The sequence below is a fragment of the Myxine glutinosa genome, chromosome 10 (genome assembly GCF_964187855.1).
Source record: "Myxine glutinosa chromosome 10, kmMyxGlut1.1, whole genome shotgun sequence".
Classification (NCBI taxonomy): domain Eukaryota; kingdom Metazoa; phylum Chordata; class Myxini; order Myxiniformes; family Myxinidae; genus Myxine; species Myxine glutinosa.
In genome coordinates this window covers 21111886-21128790 of record NC_136270.1, presented here as the reverse complement: position 1 = coordinate 21128790, position 16905 = coordinate 21111886, and the positions used below count along the sequence as shown (strand labels likewise).

The 16905-nt window shown below is 41.2% G+C and overlaps 1 protein-coding gene across 6 annotated transcripts in view; it reads left to right on the top strand.

The window, feature by feature from the left end:
- The window catches only part of LOC137434380 (uncharacterized), a 40825-nt gene extending 33051 nt beyond the window's left edge, over nucleotides 1–7774 (top strand). For 3 of the 6 annotated variants that reach the window (XM_078785421.1, XM_078785417.1, XM_078785418.1), the window contains 2 exons: nucleotides 4351–4488; nucleotides 4621–7774. In XM_078785421.1, coding sequence (XP_078641547.1) covers nucleotides 4351–4488; nucleotides 4621–6152 — 1670 coding nt within the window. In that variant the 3' untranslated portion in view covers nucleotides 6153–7774. The remainder of the gene's footprint in view (nucleotides 1–4350; nucleotides 4489–4620) is intronic. The other 3 variants (XM_078785423.1, XM_078785422.1, XM_078785419.1) reach the window with 1 other exon arrangement.
- Nucleotides 7775–16905: the final 9131 nt, after the last annotated feature.

Here is a 16905-nt window from a genome sequence, read left to right as displayed (position 1 = left end):
GTGCATGTGCCATTTGGCAAAGTATAGAAAAGAAGGGACATTCCCAAGGAGGGACAAGGGGTGCCAATTTGATTTGTACACCTGCGTGAAGAAGTAAATGTATTTTATTTGTCAGATGTAGGGCACCCCTTTATATGAACTTTTCTATAGCATTACTTGGTTCCTCCTCAGAATACAAGGGTAGTCCAGCATTCACACGAGATTTTTTGAATGCCCATTATTTTGTACTAGCGGGGTCACCCGTGGGAATCCCACGGGCATGGATGTGTGTGACATTTCGACATATTGAGTTATATGCTGCACATTCATTTTTACAAAATGGTTACTGGCAAGTCATCAGATCCAGAAATGGTGTGATGAACACAATTTATTTATTTCACATAATATGTGACCCCTCACTCCTCTCCACCTGACACTCTCCTGTCTCCACCTGACACTCTCCTGTCTCCACCTGACACTCTCCTCTCTCCACCTAGCACTCCTCTCCTCTCCAAACCCTCACATCCCTCTCCTTTCCAATCCCTCACCTCTCCAATCCCTCACACTCCTCTCCTCTCCAATCCTTCACACGCCTCTCCAATCGCGCCTCACACTCCTCTCCAATCGCGCCTCACACTCCTCTCCAATCGCGCCTCACACTCCTCTCCAATCGTGCCTCACACTCCTCTCCAATCGTGCCTCACACTCCCCTCCAATCACTCCTCTCCAATCGTGCCTCACACTCCTCTCCAATCACGCCTCACACTCCTCTCCAATCGTGCCTCACACTCCTCTCCAATCGCGCCTCACACTCCTCTCCAATCGTGCCTCACTCGCCTCTCCAATCGGCTTTCCCCGTCTCGTTTCTCTCCTTTTTCTCCCGTCTCGTTCTTTTTCTTGCTCCAAATCGGCCCGTCGGAATCGGAAATCGGCCCGTCTCGCCCGTCGGCCCGTCGGAATCGGAAATCGGCCCGTCTTGCTTTTGTGCTTGTGCATAAATAAATTGTGTTCATGACACCATTTCTGGTGTTGGGCTAGCGGCTAGGGTGCCGGCTTAGGATCCTGGGTTCGAATCTCGGTCGATCGCCGAATTAATGCCAGGGGGGTTGACTCAGCCTGTCATCCTTCCGAGGTCGGCTAATTGAGTACCAGTTCACTGGTAATTCCCTGTTTGTCGTTGAAGGCGGCAAAAAGGGTTGGCGTCAGGAAGGGCATCCGGCCGTAAAACATTGCTTCAAAAAGGGGACAAAAAAACAACAACTACCACGGTCCCCGAAAAGGCCAACCCCCGCTTTGCGGGGAAAAATGGCCTCTAAACGGTGGTTTTTACACCATTTCTGGATCTGATGACTTGCCAGTAACCATTTTGTAAAAATGAATGTGCAGCATCTAACTCAATATGTCGAAATGTCACACACATCCATGCCCGTGGGATTCCCACGGGTGACCCCGCAAGTTTGCATTGACGTTCGTCGATGGACTCGTTCGCCCGTCTCATTCGTTTTCTTGCTGCATCCTGTTCAAGTCTGCGTTCTTCATCGATCGTCTCATTCATTTTGGAAATAGAAGTTTCCACGCAGCGCATGAATTGTCACGATCCTCAAGAGGAATTTGTCTCGTAATCATCAAATGATAAATGGCAAGTAAATTATATTGTGGAAAATTAAAGATTTCAAATAAACCTATTTAAAGTGTATTCGCACATAACTAATTTTAAAAAACGAAGAAATATCTCTCGGTAATTTCCTGAAACATATTTTACTTCCGGCTAATAATGTTGAATTAAATAAAAACGAAGAAATATATGTCGGCATCATTGTTGACGTTTTTGTGACGACTGTCATCAAACGAAAAAGTAATATATCTTAACGGAAAAGCAAAAGCGAATTTTTAATATATATCGACACGTTGCCGTCGGTGTCATGTTGGGCGGTGTATGATACACCATGACGCGATTTTTAAAAATATATCTCTGCATTTTCCCGCGTGTGTGGAATGTTCTCAATTATTGCTGACACCGAGTCCAAAACCATCGATAAAAATGAAATCATATGGTGAGTTAGATTGGAGATAAAGGCGTGAGAGAGACTCAATGGCCTTGAAGTTGAAGTTACAGGCGTTTGAGAATTCATTTCGTTCTATAAACGGCAACTTTCATTGGATTTCCTTCCCGTTTTTTTTCAACCGAGTCGAAAACTATGTTAGCGACTGTGAAAAATGAAATGATATATCGAATTTTTAATATGTATCGACACGTTGCCGTCGGTGTCATGTTAGGCGGTGTATGATACACCATGACGCGATTTTAAAAAATATATCTGCATTTTCCCGCGTGTGTGGAATGTTCTCAATTATTGCTGACACCGACTCTAAAACCATCGATAAAAATGAAATCATATGGTGAGTTATATTGGAGATAAAGGCGTGAGAGAGACTCAATGGCCTTGAAGTTACAGGCATTTGAGAATTCATTTCGTTCTATAAACGGCAACTTTCATCGGATTTTCTTCTCGTTTTTTTTCAACCGAGTCTAAAACTATGTTAGCGACTGTGAAAAATGAAATGATATATCGAATTTAAAATAGATATCGACACATTGCCGTCGGTGTCATGTTGGGCGGTGTATGATACACCATGACGCGATTTTAAAAAATATATCTCTGCATTTTCCCGCGTGTGTGGAATGTTTGTGGAAAATTAAAGATTTCAAATAAACCTATTTAAAGTGTATGCGCACATAACTAATAAAAAAAACGAAGAAATATCTCTCGGTAATTTCCTGAAACATATTTTACTTCCGGCTAATATGTTGAATGAAATAAAAACGAAGAAATATATGTCGGCATCATTGTTGACGTTTTTGTGACGACTATCATCAAACGAAATAGTAATATATCATAACGGAAAAGCAAAAGCGAATTTTTAATATATATCGACACATTGCCGGCGGTGTCATGTTGGGCGGTGTATGATACACCATGACGCGATTTTAAAAAATATATCTCTGCATTTTCCCGCGTGTGTGGATTGTTCTCAATTATTGCTGACACCGAGTCTAAAAGTAAAACCATCGATAAAAATGAAATCATATGGTGAGTTAGATTGGAGATAAAGGCGTGAGAGAGACTCAATGGCCTTGAAGTTACAGGCCTTTGAGAATTCATTTCGTTCTATAAACGGCAACTTTCATTGGATTTTCTTCCCGTTTTTTTTCAACCGAGTCTAAAACTATGTTAGCGACTGTGAAAAATGAAATGATTTATCGAATTTGATTTGAAATAAAACTGGGGGAGAGCAAGACACCACGGGCCTACAAAACAGGACTCAAAGCTATGCGAGTTAATAAAATGGTGGATATTTGTTTATAGCCACTCCCAGAATGGGTGGAGCTATGGGTGGAGCTACTCTGCAAACCGAGTAAGCCACACCCCGGACAGACACCCAACAGATAGACAGACAGACAGACAGAATCATCTACGGCTATTATAATATAGATTGTTTGGCAATTTTCTACAAGCTATGGAATGTCCTTTCTTTTCTTTGCCACATGGCACATACCCTTATATAAAGGGGCCTTTTCTATGCCCCTGGCATTTTACCCAAGAATGTACCTTCTTTTCCACAGTTTTTCACAAGGCACATACCATGCATGTAAAGGGGCCTTTCCTATGCCCCTGGCATTTTACCCAAGAATGTCCCTTCTTTTCCACAGTTTTTCACAAGGCACATACCATGATAAAGGGGCCTTTTCTATGCCCCTTGCATTTTTCACAAGATACATTTTAAATACAAACAAAATGCATTTGTTCATCGTACAAAACTTTATTCAAGACGATATAAAATACTTGAAAAAGTGACGGGAAAAATATTCAACCAAGACAGGATTTGAACGCACATTCCCCAGCTTGGGAGTCTGATGCTTTATCCATTAGGCCATTGAGCCAGTATGTTAGAATAAAACAAACAAAAAAAAGATCGGAGGTCAAACAGCGGCGTTACACCGTTAGATTTTGAGAAATTCTTAACGCCAGTAAATTCCCGAATTCTTTTTGGATGATTTTTACAATCTTTATTTTATTTAAATTGAATTAAATACTTGAACACTGTTGAACACAAATCGCCTTCATGTTACTTCCAATAACTTTCAGTTTAACAGTATTTGGACAAGTTAAATAGGGTGGTGAATAAGGGTGATGTAGAAGACTGCTTCAATCGTGCTTAACATCTGGAATTTTTCTTTTTAACAATCTTTAACTTCATTACTATATTTAAACTGAAGTGTACATTCCATGGCGTAACATGTTCTATGAACTCTCAAGATGGTTCTCAATCTCATTTCCCTGCAAAAGTCTGATGCTGATTTGTACACAGGTGATGCCCAATCTGTAAATGTAGAAGGCAGACAACACAACGATTCATCTGTCACAGAAGATTCAAAATGTGCTTCAGCAAAGGAAGGTTCAGATGATATTCACATGACAAACGGAAGTGTTTCTTGTTTTGCAACTGGTGAGTGGAAACGTAAAAAATTAACACACAATCTTTTGAGTTGAGAAAATATTTAATTTTTGGAAATGTGTTAAAATATTTTACATTTTGATTTTGACAAAAAATAGAATGTTGTGTTCTTTGTTTCTGTAGAACAATCCAGAAGTGATATGGGACGAATAAGGTACAGTCGCAGCTTGACAGTGAGGGAGAAGCCTTTTTTGAAGAAACAATCACGAAATCGAGACACACTTCCTATAAAATACAAGTGCATGTCTGGGCCTCACAACACCAAGATGAATATTAAATTAAACAAACACAAAAAGGTTCTAGAAAGTGGAATACGTAATAAGTGTAATGTGTGCAGAATGGATTTTGCTTCAACGAGTAACATGAAAATACACATGAGGATCCACACTGGAAAATGCCCCCACAAGTGCTCTGTCTGTGATAGAGGTTTCTTGACAAAAAGCAATTTGAAATTACATATGAGGATCCATACAGGAGAGCGCCCTCACAAATGCTCGATATGTGATAAAGGTTTCTCTCATAGCGGCAATTTGAAATTCCATATGAGGATCCACACAGGAGAGCGTCCTCACAAATGCTCGATATGTGATAAAGGTTTCTCTCAAAAAGGCCATTTGAAATTACATATGATGATCCATACAGGAGAGCGTCCTTACAAATGCTCTATTTGTGATAAAGGTTTCTCTGAAAATGGCAGTTTGAATAAACATATGAAGACCCATACAGGAGAGCGTCCTTACAAATGCTCGATATGTGATAAAGGTTTCTACCGTAGCGGCAATTTGAAATCCCATATGAGGATCCATACCAGAGAGCAACTTCACGAATGCTCGATATGTGATAAAGGTTTTTCTCATAGCGGCAATTTTAAATTACATATGAGGATCCATACAGGAGGACGACCTTACAAATGCTCGATATGTGATAAAAGTTTCTCTCAAAAAAGTGATTTGAAATCACATATGAGGATCCATACAGGAGAGCGACATCACAAATGCTCGATATATGATAAAGGTTTCTCTCAAAAATGCGATTTGAAATCACATATGAGGATCCATGCAGGAGAGCGACCTCACGAATGCTCGATATGTGATAAACGTTTCTCTCGAAAATTCAGTTTGAAATTACATATGACGATCCATACAGGAGAGCGTCCTCACAAATGCTCAATATGTGATAAAGGTTTCTCTGAGAAAGGCAGTTTGAAATTACATATGAGGATCCATACAGGAGAGCGTCCTTACAAATGCTCAATATGTGATAAAGGTTTCTCTCAAAACAGCAATTTGATTAAACATATGAAGATCCATACAGGAGAGCAACCTTACAAATGCTCGATATGTGATAAAGGTTTCTTTCAAAAAGGCAATTTGAAATCACATATGAGGATCCATACAGGAGAGCGACTTCACAAATGCTCAATATGTGATAACGGTTTCTTTCGAACAGACCATTTGAAATCACATGTGAAGATCCATACAGGGCAGCGACCTTGCAAATGCTCGATATGTGATAAGAGTTTCTCTCGAAAAGACAGTTTGAAATTACATATGAGGACCCATACAGGAGAGCGTCCTCACAAATGCTCGATATGTGATAAAGGTTTCTCTCGAAAAGGCAGTTTGAAAATGCATATGAAGATCCATGCAGGATAACTGAAATATGAAATACCAGGATATGAAACTTAAGGGCAATACCACTGGCGCTCCACTGGTGGAATAAATAGTATACTGCACCGACTAAGGGTATTTTAAACCAATTTCAATGGTTTCTTGAAGACAGGTCAGCATGGAGAATCATACTAACATAATCATAAGACTTTAAACAAACAAACCAAAAATACCTATTTTGGGGGGCAACGCCCTCTCCCCCAACCCCATATACCTCCTAAGACCCCAATTTTTCTAATGCCTTGAACAAACATTTGTTCATCATGGGTGATTAAGGTTGTGGTGAAGTTTCATCGAAATTGTGTGTGTAGTTTCAGAGGAAAAAGCAAATTCCTATTTTGTGGGGTCAAACCTGGATCCACTTTGACTCTCGGTAGAACCCCTTGAACCCCGATATTTTTTAAATGCCGTGAACAAACTTTAGTCTCAACACAACAAATATTTTTTTTGCCAAATTTGGTCGCAACCCCATCAGCGGTTTCGGAGAAGAAGTTTCAAGTGTTTTCGGACTTACGGACGAACATGCCATTGCATAAGCTCCCCTAAACTTCGTTATGAAGTTTTAAGCTTCTTCGTTTTCATTATGAAGCTTCGTTTCCAAGCTAAAAATGAGGTTAAGAGGATTTCGAAATTGAAGAAACCTCAAATTGTACCAGTGATAGTCGGAGCAACAGGGAATCCGGATGATCAAGAAAACCCTAACTGAGTACTTTAAAAACATTCTGGGTGAATATCACAACAAACATGCTGCAGGTGGAGGCTGTCAGAGGTTCAGTGAGGATTCTAAAACGAGCCCTTGGACCAAAGCTACGAGAATGAAGTTTCACAAACTGGTTCATGAATAATAATCCTTTAGCAAAAAAGGAGGTGGAGATTTTGAGTTCTGGGAGAACTGCCTCCCACCTCCTAAATATACCTTGTAAGCACAACTCCTCAGCGTACCATCTGTAACCCCTGACAACAAGCCAGCACCCCAAACCCCTTGATGAAAGCCATACGGCTGGCTGTCGCCAGAATGTCCACAACAATGACTGCAAATTGGTGTCAGAAGGCAAGAAGAATCTCAAAATGCTAACCCCATCTGCATCCTTAAACTACATTTAAAGAAAATGACAGCTTAAAAAAATGTAAAATTTATTAACTTGGTTTTCCATCTTCTCATAATAGAGACTTGTTGAAAAGTTGATGCCAAAAACTCAAATGGGAATGAAACTTAATCTGTCAATCTGATCTTGGATATCATCGTGCTTCTTTCAGGGTCTTCCTTAGGTTGCTGTTTGTAATTCTTATCTCTGTCCTTGCCATGTATCCAAACATTTTGAGTTTTTTGATTGTGACCAGTGTTTAGGAATTTTGTTTTCTATCTGATTTCGTTGTTTTTCTTGTCCCTTTTTGGTTATGCCCAGATGGCATCTTCCCATGGCAGTTTGAACATCAATTTTTCATCAATCTTTGCTGTTTCCCATGTTTCATTGCCATGTGTGATATTGGGAGAACACCCTTGTTGTGAAATTGTTTATCAGAACAAAACGCTTGCCTATGTTTTTCATGAAACTTGAATTTGTGAAGGGTTTCACAATAAAGAGAGGTCCTCAAAGCACAATTAATGCACTGTGTTATTGTGAATATGGAATGGCAAATTATGATCAATTATCAGTCAGTGGAGAGTTTGGAGTTGTCCACGTCCCCATAAGTAAACCTGATCAAACCGAGAGTTGTTCACCAAATCAGTCGAAAGCCTTGCATAGCATTTACCATCATGGCATGACTACTGTTGAGGAATTTAGACCTGAAGTAATTGATGAATCAAGAATTCAATGTCCAAACCTTTTGTCAGAAGAAGGATTGACAGATTTTAATTCCCGAGGAGGATCTCACTTTTGTTTACAAGAAGATACACAGTAAGAAACAATAAACCCTTTCCAAACCAAGAAGAACAAACTGCAAATCAAGAAGAGCATACTGCAAATCAAGAAGAGCACACTGCAAGATACACAACAAAATCCTAAGTCAAAGTCCTAAAGTGAAAATCCTGGTACAGTAGAGATGTACATCAAAGAAAACGTCATAAAGACACACCAAATACACCAGCATACACAGTATACAATATCAACATGCAGTATTTACAACCAATCAGAATCCTAAAGCTCTGCAGTCCAGAGCATACTTTTATACTTGTGAAGAAGAGAGAAATGGGGGTGGGGGCTGAGGGAGACAGGGAGGAGCTAAATAGGATTGGTTGCATGAAGAGAAAAAGGGGAGGAGAGTGTTGGGGATTGGTCGAATGAAATATGGGTGGGAGGGATAGAGCAATGGGGATTGGTTGGATGAAATATGGGTGGGAGGGGTAGAGCAATGGGGATTGGTCGAATGAAATATGGGTGGGAGGGATAGAGAAATGGGGAAATGCAATTCGATAGGTCGAGTGAAATGCGGAGCTGGGCAGACATCCCGCTGAGTGGGGAGAGATTAGGTCTGCATAATTGTGTAAGACCACCAGATTCTTGTACCAGATGCGCCAAACATCTACTGCATATAAACGCCGTTGAAAGGCGGCGCCGTGTGTTTCACCGTTTTCGCTTCCAGATTGATCGTTTATCAGCAATAAACCTCCGGAAATATACCTTTATTGGACACAGTTTCGTCTTATATTTCACCCATCGACAGAAAAATATACGATCTTTCGTTCTATGGCATTACCTGTTATGACCGTTGAAGCCTGAATTTTGCTTCGGACTCGACGGTCATTTTCCGCGATTCCGCGGCAACAGTCACCTAGTGGCGCGCTAGTCGCTACACGTGTTTGTTTAGATAATGATTAATGATACTGATAATGAATAATACTGATACGTGACTGATAATGATTGAGACAGTCATCATAGTTTGTGCAATTGATAAGACCTGTACATGCTGCTCAGTGCTGTGCATCCAGTGTGCATGATATTTTATTCATATACTGGACAAAGAATATCGTTTGCTGAACAATGCTGTATTTGTATGTACTTTGTGAATTAGGCTCACAAGATAATGACTTGACCTTTGAATCACACTTCTGGCTGCCAACTTAATATCCCGTGGGGTTTTCAAGTGTAAGTAGTATGATGCCACATGCATTTCTTGTCCTTCATGGATAAGTCAAGCCTAGTGTACATACGTCTTGTAAATGGGGCTTCACCAAACATGTGTGTGAAAATTCTATACATGTCGGCCGACTCGTCATTTTGCCTTGATATTTTGGCATGACAGCTTGGGCTAGCGTACAGATGGCGGGCGATGATTTACAGTATTTGTGTACAGTTGCAATGCAGATTATGCTGCACATAATAAATACAGCAGTAGTAGAAGAAACATGTGCGTGTTTGTTTCCCATAAATTCCAATTAAAATCAGTGCTGGTCACAACTTATTTGCTCGGAAAAAAAGTGAAAAATACAGAATATTGGCAAGGTGCTAAAAAAATAATTGGCACTCGGCCAATAACTCTTATGGTACTTTTATTTACTTTACTTGTCCAACATCATGCTTGAAAAAAACCTTTAAACCCTAGAAATTGATTCTGATTGTAAATTACTGGTTGGTATTTTTGCGAAATTTTCTAGATTTCCTGGCATGAAAAGTTGAAAAACTTGACATTTTGGGGAACACATGAATATTTAAATTTTTGTTTTCATGAATTTGTAATTGTCCAATTTGACCAACCCTGCTATTTTATGAAGGTACAGGGTTGGTACTTTAATGCTGCAGGTATAACTCGAAATCCATAATTTGAGCATCTGGTACAAGAATCTGGTGGTCTGACACATATCAAATCTTCTCAATGAGGGACATCTGTTTTTCCTTTGTCCACACCAGACTTTGTGGAGCCTTGAACTCTTTAATTTATCTTTCAAGATTTCAAGGACATAAGGAGGTCATTCACTTACTGTCTCAATGTAAAGCCTGACACCTTGTAAGAAATAAGTGGGTATATCTTTTACATATTATATTTCTAAATAGAAATTTGGAAATACCTGAATGAGTTTTGCAAGCACATGTCATCTTTTAACATTATTGTTCACAGGATTTGAGCATTTTGCGAGTTAATTAGTGACATGAGAACTTAATGAGTAGTGATAGAAATTTCAATCGACCAAGATTAATGTTAAACTTCAAACAGGCATGTAATTAAATAAGAAGTCCTTATTTAATTTATTACTGCATCAATTATAGGTATTTATTCCCCAATATGTCATAAAAGAGTATATGAAAAACCATACGCAATTTGTCAAGATTTTAAAACTCAGTCATAAGACCAATTGCTGCATGCGGAGCATGTTGCCTCAGGGAAACAGTTATCACTCGGTTGCTATGACAACCACATTCTTTGTCAAACTCCAAACTCAACTTTTCCAAATAAGTCAAAAGATCATTATATTGAATATATATATATATCTATCTATATATATATATATATATATATATATATATATATATATATATATATATATATATATATATATATATATATATATATATATATATATAATTTAGGGTGGGCTTCAAAAAATCAAAATGCAGATTTTCTCTGGGACATGGTCTATTGTTGTTCCTTTTGGTGTCAAAGGAAACCATACCAAATTTGAATGGAATCCAATAATATTTAGGAGTGCCACATCAGTGATGAATTTTCCCCCATGCAAAAATGGAATTCCCATTTTTTGGGCTGTATATACACAAAATAAATACATAATTATATATATACATTAAATATAATATTAAAAATAAATATATAGTAAATATACATTAAATAATAAATATACATAAATACACATTATACATTATATATATAGTTATATACAATATATTATACATACAGTTTTGAGACTTCCTATGATCACTATCTGGGCAATTTTCATGCATGTTTTGTACAGGTTCCCGGGGTCAGGGGTACGCTTTTTTAGTGTGTAATATGTAGGCCTAACTTATTGACTGTGGCTCTTTTGTAGAGAGTGACCCTGTGGAGTAAGAATTAACAGGATTTTACCCACATTCTTGCTTATTGTGCAGATATGGCATGTGCTAGTACCAGTGTTTCATTGCAAACTCGGGCTCAGGATAATGTGTATCTCATTGGGTCCACTTCTGGAGATGCCATCAAAGGTGCCAAGCTCCCCGACTGTGCATCAATCTCTTGTCCTGTTTTTCCATCACCTGAAGAAGGAGAATCGCACTGCCCGGGAGAGTGCAACCCTCACCATTGAAGAGGTTGTGAAGTTCTGGGAAAAAGCTCACCTACCTACAACGACGAAGCAGCACTGCATCCATCGTTTGGAGAGGCTATATGAAGAATGGAGGAGCCTCCAAAAAGGTGCAAAGCGGGGTGGTGCGACCCAAGAGAAAAAGGAAGCATCCTTCAAGGCCTCCTTGGAGAAGACGTTTGATCTTAGGCATGCAGATTCGGAGGCCATAATCACCAACCCCGAGGACAGGAAGTTTCTTCACGATCAATTCTCAGAGAGGAAGGCTTAAATGGGATCTGTAGACACTGTGTTGGAAGCAAAAACGAAGCGAAAGAAAGAAAGGGAAGAAAAGGAGAAGACTAAGGCAGAGAAGGAAAATAAGAGACAGGAAATGGTCATGAAGGGTGCTACTGCTATGGAAGTCACAGACTCAGACTCTGACTCTGAGACCACGGCACAGGCTGGTTCTTCATCATCTGATGGTGGGATATCTCGTCCCAAGAAAAGAAGGCCTATCAACATTGTCACTCCTGAAGTCGCAGCTTCTTTGGATCGTACGAAAACAAGTGACCGAATGGCTGTCCACAACTTGGCATCCATTTGTAGAGCAGTAGGATGGGATCCTGCAGAGCTGGCACTGAACCGATGGACAGTGCGGCGGAATCGCATGATGCATCGATGCAAAACCATGGACGAAATAAAAGAAGCATTTCATCATAATGTGCAGGGTCCTTTAGTGGTCCATTGGGATGGAAAGCTTCTTCCCGATGTCACTGGAGATTTTGTGCATGTGAAGGTGGATCGTCTTCCAATCCTTGTGTCCAACCAGTACAATGGAATGGAGCAGCTGTTGAATGTTCCCAAGTTACCTGACGGGGGAGGAGAAGCTATGACAACCACTGTAGTGGACACACTGAAGAGCTGGAACCTTGTGGGCAAGGTGAAGGCTTTGTCTTTTGACACAACGGCCAGCAATTCAGGTGTTCGTGGAGGGGCTGCTGTCCTCATTGAAAAGAAGCTACAGACTGAACTACTTCATTTGGCTTGCCGCCATCATGCGCACGAAATCATTCTGGGAGATGTTTTCACCACTCTTTTCGGTCCTTCATCAGGCCCTGACATCCAGCTTTTTAAGCGGTTTCAGGCAAAGTGGCCGTCCATTGCCCATCACCAACCAAAAAATGGATTCACAGATCCTGATACGGCAGCTGAGTTTGCACAGAACAATGACATGATGGATGAAGCTCTGGAATTTGCTCTTGTGTGTTTGAAAGATTAGCAGCCACGAGATGATTATCGTGAACTCCTAGAACTGACTGTCATCTACATGGGAGGAATCCCACCTCGTGGAATCCGGATCATGGCTCCAGGAGCAATGCACAGAGCCAGATGGATGGCAAAAGCACTATATTCACTACAGGTGTTCATGTTTCGGTCAGAGTTCCACTTGACACTTCGAGAGGCGAGAGAACTCCGAGCCTTCAACATTTTTGTCTGCCTTGTGTATGTACAGGCTTGGTTTCGGGCTCCACAAGCTATTGAGGCTCCCCTGAATGACATTAACCTCTTCAAGAAGTTGGAAAAGTTTGAACAAATCAATCAGAAGATGGCTCAGGCAGCCTTGAAGGCACTTGGCCGCCACACGTGGTACATGAGCCCAGTACTAGTGGCATTTGCATTCTTTGACACCAGAATTGACAAAGAAAGCAAGATCAATATGATTGAAGCATTGAAAAATGACGGTGAAAACCCCTCTCCAAAGAGACCAGCTATCAAACGAGGAACCGCCCTGTCAATCGCTGGCCTCATAACAAAACACACCAAGCATTTCTTCAGCATCCTAGGGACCCCAACTGATTGGATGGATAAGGATCCTGGTTCATGGGAGCAAGAAACCAGCTTTCAGGAAGCAAAGAAAGCCGCCAGTGGCTTAGTCGTGGTGAACGACAGGGCAGAAAGGGGTGTCGCATTGATACAAGACTACAATAAGCTCCTTACAAAGGATGAAGAGCAAAAGCAAGCTCTGCTCCAAGTTGTTGCTGCTAACAGGAAGATGTACCCCGATGCCAAGAAGGCAACAGTGGTGAAACAGGCCCAGAAATAGGAGTTACATTTCTCATTATATTTGGGTTTTTTAATATTATGTGATATGGTGTCTCTTCATTTTATGAACTGAACATTTGGATTGTTATCATTGAATTTGAGTTTTCATAGCAATATAGTGCTATTTGTGCAGCTATTGTAACTTGTGTTTGCTAGAATACAAAGAAAGTGAGTGGAGGGTGGATTTTCATAAAACAAACTTCTGGTTTTGCTTTCGATCCATATATAGAAAAGTTTTGTAGACACCTTTAGTTTGAAGGCTGATGTGGCACCCCTATATAAAATCAGATTGCTTTCATATTTGGTGTCTTTTCATTTTGGAACAAAAGGAACAACATAAAGCCATGTCCCAGTAAATATTTTAAAAAAAAAATTTTGAGCACCACCCTAATATATATATATATATATATATATATATATATATATATATATATATATATATATATATATATATATATATATATATATATATATACATATATATACATATATATGTCTTTATATATATATTTCTGTTACGTGCTCCTCCCCAAACCCCGGTCACGGTGTACGTCCGAGCCCCAAAAGGAGTCACGGCAGAAAGATGTGTTATTCTGTGTGTCAAAGATCAATGGTGAAACCACACCAATTGTTACCAACAAACAAGTATTGTATTAAGGTCACACAAGAATAACAGCACAAAAACAATCGTAATCAATTGTACAACCAATATATCATTCCTATGATGGTACCATCAGTTTCGTACAATATAACTCACTGTGCTCCAAGTGAGCGAAAATAACATTCCCAATGTCTCTGTCCCGGCCAAAGTCGATCCACGCTCCAGTGATCGTCAGAACGATGTTGTATCGAGACCAGAATCCCGTTCGGTTGACAGACACACTGCCAAAGATGGGCAAAGGTACCCTCAAGAGGCGACTGGGAAATCACACGTTCGGGTATGGACGTTCGACGGCTCCCAAACGGCGAACCGCAAATTCCCACTCAAAATCCACGTTACACACACAAACCAGGTTAACGTCTGGATGCGGTGAAATGGTTGAAGCGAGGTGAAGAGCCTAGAGCGATGTGAAATCGGGCGCTAGGCAAAATGGCCAACGGGCCCGTACTCGAGGCGTAACTGCCCTCAAACAACGATTCTCTTCGGAATCAACCGCAAAACCTGACACGCAGGTTTATCTGTCACAGCAATAACAACTCTGTCGCAGGAATCTCTTTCCCAGGAGACCCAAAGTTCACTCGTGACCCCCCGTTCGCCAGCGTTTGCTCAAGACCTCAAAGCAGTTCGGCTCCTTCTCCACCCCACTTCCGCCAACCAACGCCAACCAACCATACACATACACAACCAGGTTGGCGTCTGGTTTGCCAGAATGAAGGAAACCATGTTTGATCGGTGGTGTGATTCGAAAGGGGTTGGGAAAGACTTCAAACTGTTGCGACAATTGATCTTGGTGGAGGAATTCAAACAGTGTGTCCACTTGGACATTAAAGTACATCTGGAGAAAAAGAAGGTACCAGAGTTGTATGAGGCAGCAACCGTGGCAGATGACTATGCCTTGACACACAGGATGGGGTTCCACAAACCTAAATTCCCGCCTGGAGTTCGCCAGGGGAGTTATGGTACATCCGGTGCGGAGAACGAAAATTCATGGGGGCGGCCTAGAGATGACTATGAGGACAACTCTGATACCGCCACTTTTAGGGATCAGAAGACTACAGTTCCAAGACAGACTTATCTTCTGGGGGGCTCGAGGCAGACCACGAGTTTTTACTCCGGGCCTACTTGCGCTTTTTGCAAGAAACCTGGACACTTGATGTCCCAATGTTATGCTCTGGAAAGGAAAAATCAAGTGCGGAGTCAGACGAGTACAACTCCGAATGCATTGGCAAATGTGAGAAATCGTCCTTGGAGGACAGAGCCTTGTGAGGGTTCCCATGCCAAAGTTACGGCATCACAGAACGACCTTGTTCAAGAGGGTTACAAACCATTTATTTCAGAGGGGTTTGTGTCACTGGATGGAGACTTAACGAACCAGAGGCCTGTTAGGATATTGAGGGACACAGGAGCACATCAATCTTTGATGCTTGAGGGCATTTTGCCATTGTCAGAGAAGACGGCAACTGGTGTCAGTGTTTGTTTACAGGGGGTTGGTGGCTATGTTAAAGCCCCACTTCATGTCATCCATTTGCAGTCTGATTTTGTGTCAGGACCGGTCACCGTAGGTTTACAAGCCACTCTTCCTGTAGAGGGAGTATATTTTGTTATCGGGAATGATTTGGCCGGTGGTCAAGTTTCTGGTAACCCGATGTTTGTTGAAAAGCCTAGTATGGAAAATAACACCGCACAGGTAGAGCAGGAGATTCCGGGTATCTTACCATCCTGTACCGCGACTCGTGCTATGGGTAGGAAGTGCCCTGAAGAGAAGAGGAAGTACCCCGAAACTGAGTGTCAGCACACACAAGTCAGGGATGGAAGCAATGTTGGCAAGCTCTTTGTAGGTGGACTGAACTTCAACACAAGGGAAGATGTTCTGGATTCTGTCTTCGGCAAATATGGACCACTCTTGGAAATGCTGCTGATAAAAGACAGGGAGACGCAAAAGTCAAGAGGATTTGGCTTTGTCACATTTGAAAACACAAAGGACGCCAAAGATGCAGAAAAGGATTTGAATGGCAAGGATTTGGATGGTCGGACCATAACAGTAGAGAAGGCATGCCATGGGCGTCGAGGGGGCAACAGAGGAGGAAAACGTGGAGGTAGTTTCAGGGGTGGCTATGGCTCCCGGGGTGGGAGTAGTAGTTTTGGTGGTGGCCGCAGTCGATATTACTATGGAGGCTCCCAGAGTTACGGCAGCTCCCGAAGGGATGATTATCAGGGTAGTGGCCAAGAAGGAGACTACAGCTAGATTACATTACAGAATAGATTACAGAATTACAGAATTACTAGATTACAGATTACAGAATTACAGATTACAGAATAGACTACATTCACGTGACTACAGCGACAAGCGGTCCAACCATGATTATTATGAAAGTTAGGAAGAGTTGAAGCACTGAATGCTGCGGAGCAGCCGAGCCAAGATTCTTACACGGATTAACCGTGAACGGCAACTGGTGTCAGTGTTCCTAAAGGCGTCCATGTAGTGAACTTTCCTACATGGATTAACCGTGAACTCCACGTTCCTAAAGGCGTCCATGCAGTGAATACTTCCAGGCCCCACCACCCAACCACCATGGAACCTGGCTCTCAGCTCGGCCTCCCGGAAAAAGTGCTATAGATTTGCTTGACTTTGGATTTTTGATCACAACCCCTTAACTTTCATTCAAAAGAAAATAAAAATAAAAATCAGAGGTTGATGAGATGGAGTTTGGCTTTGCAGGAGTTCAACTGGGAAATTGAGCATGTAAAGGGCAGGG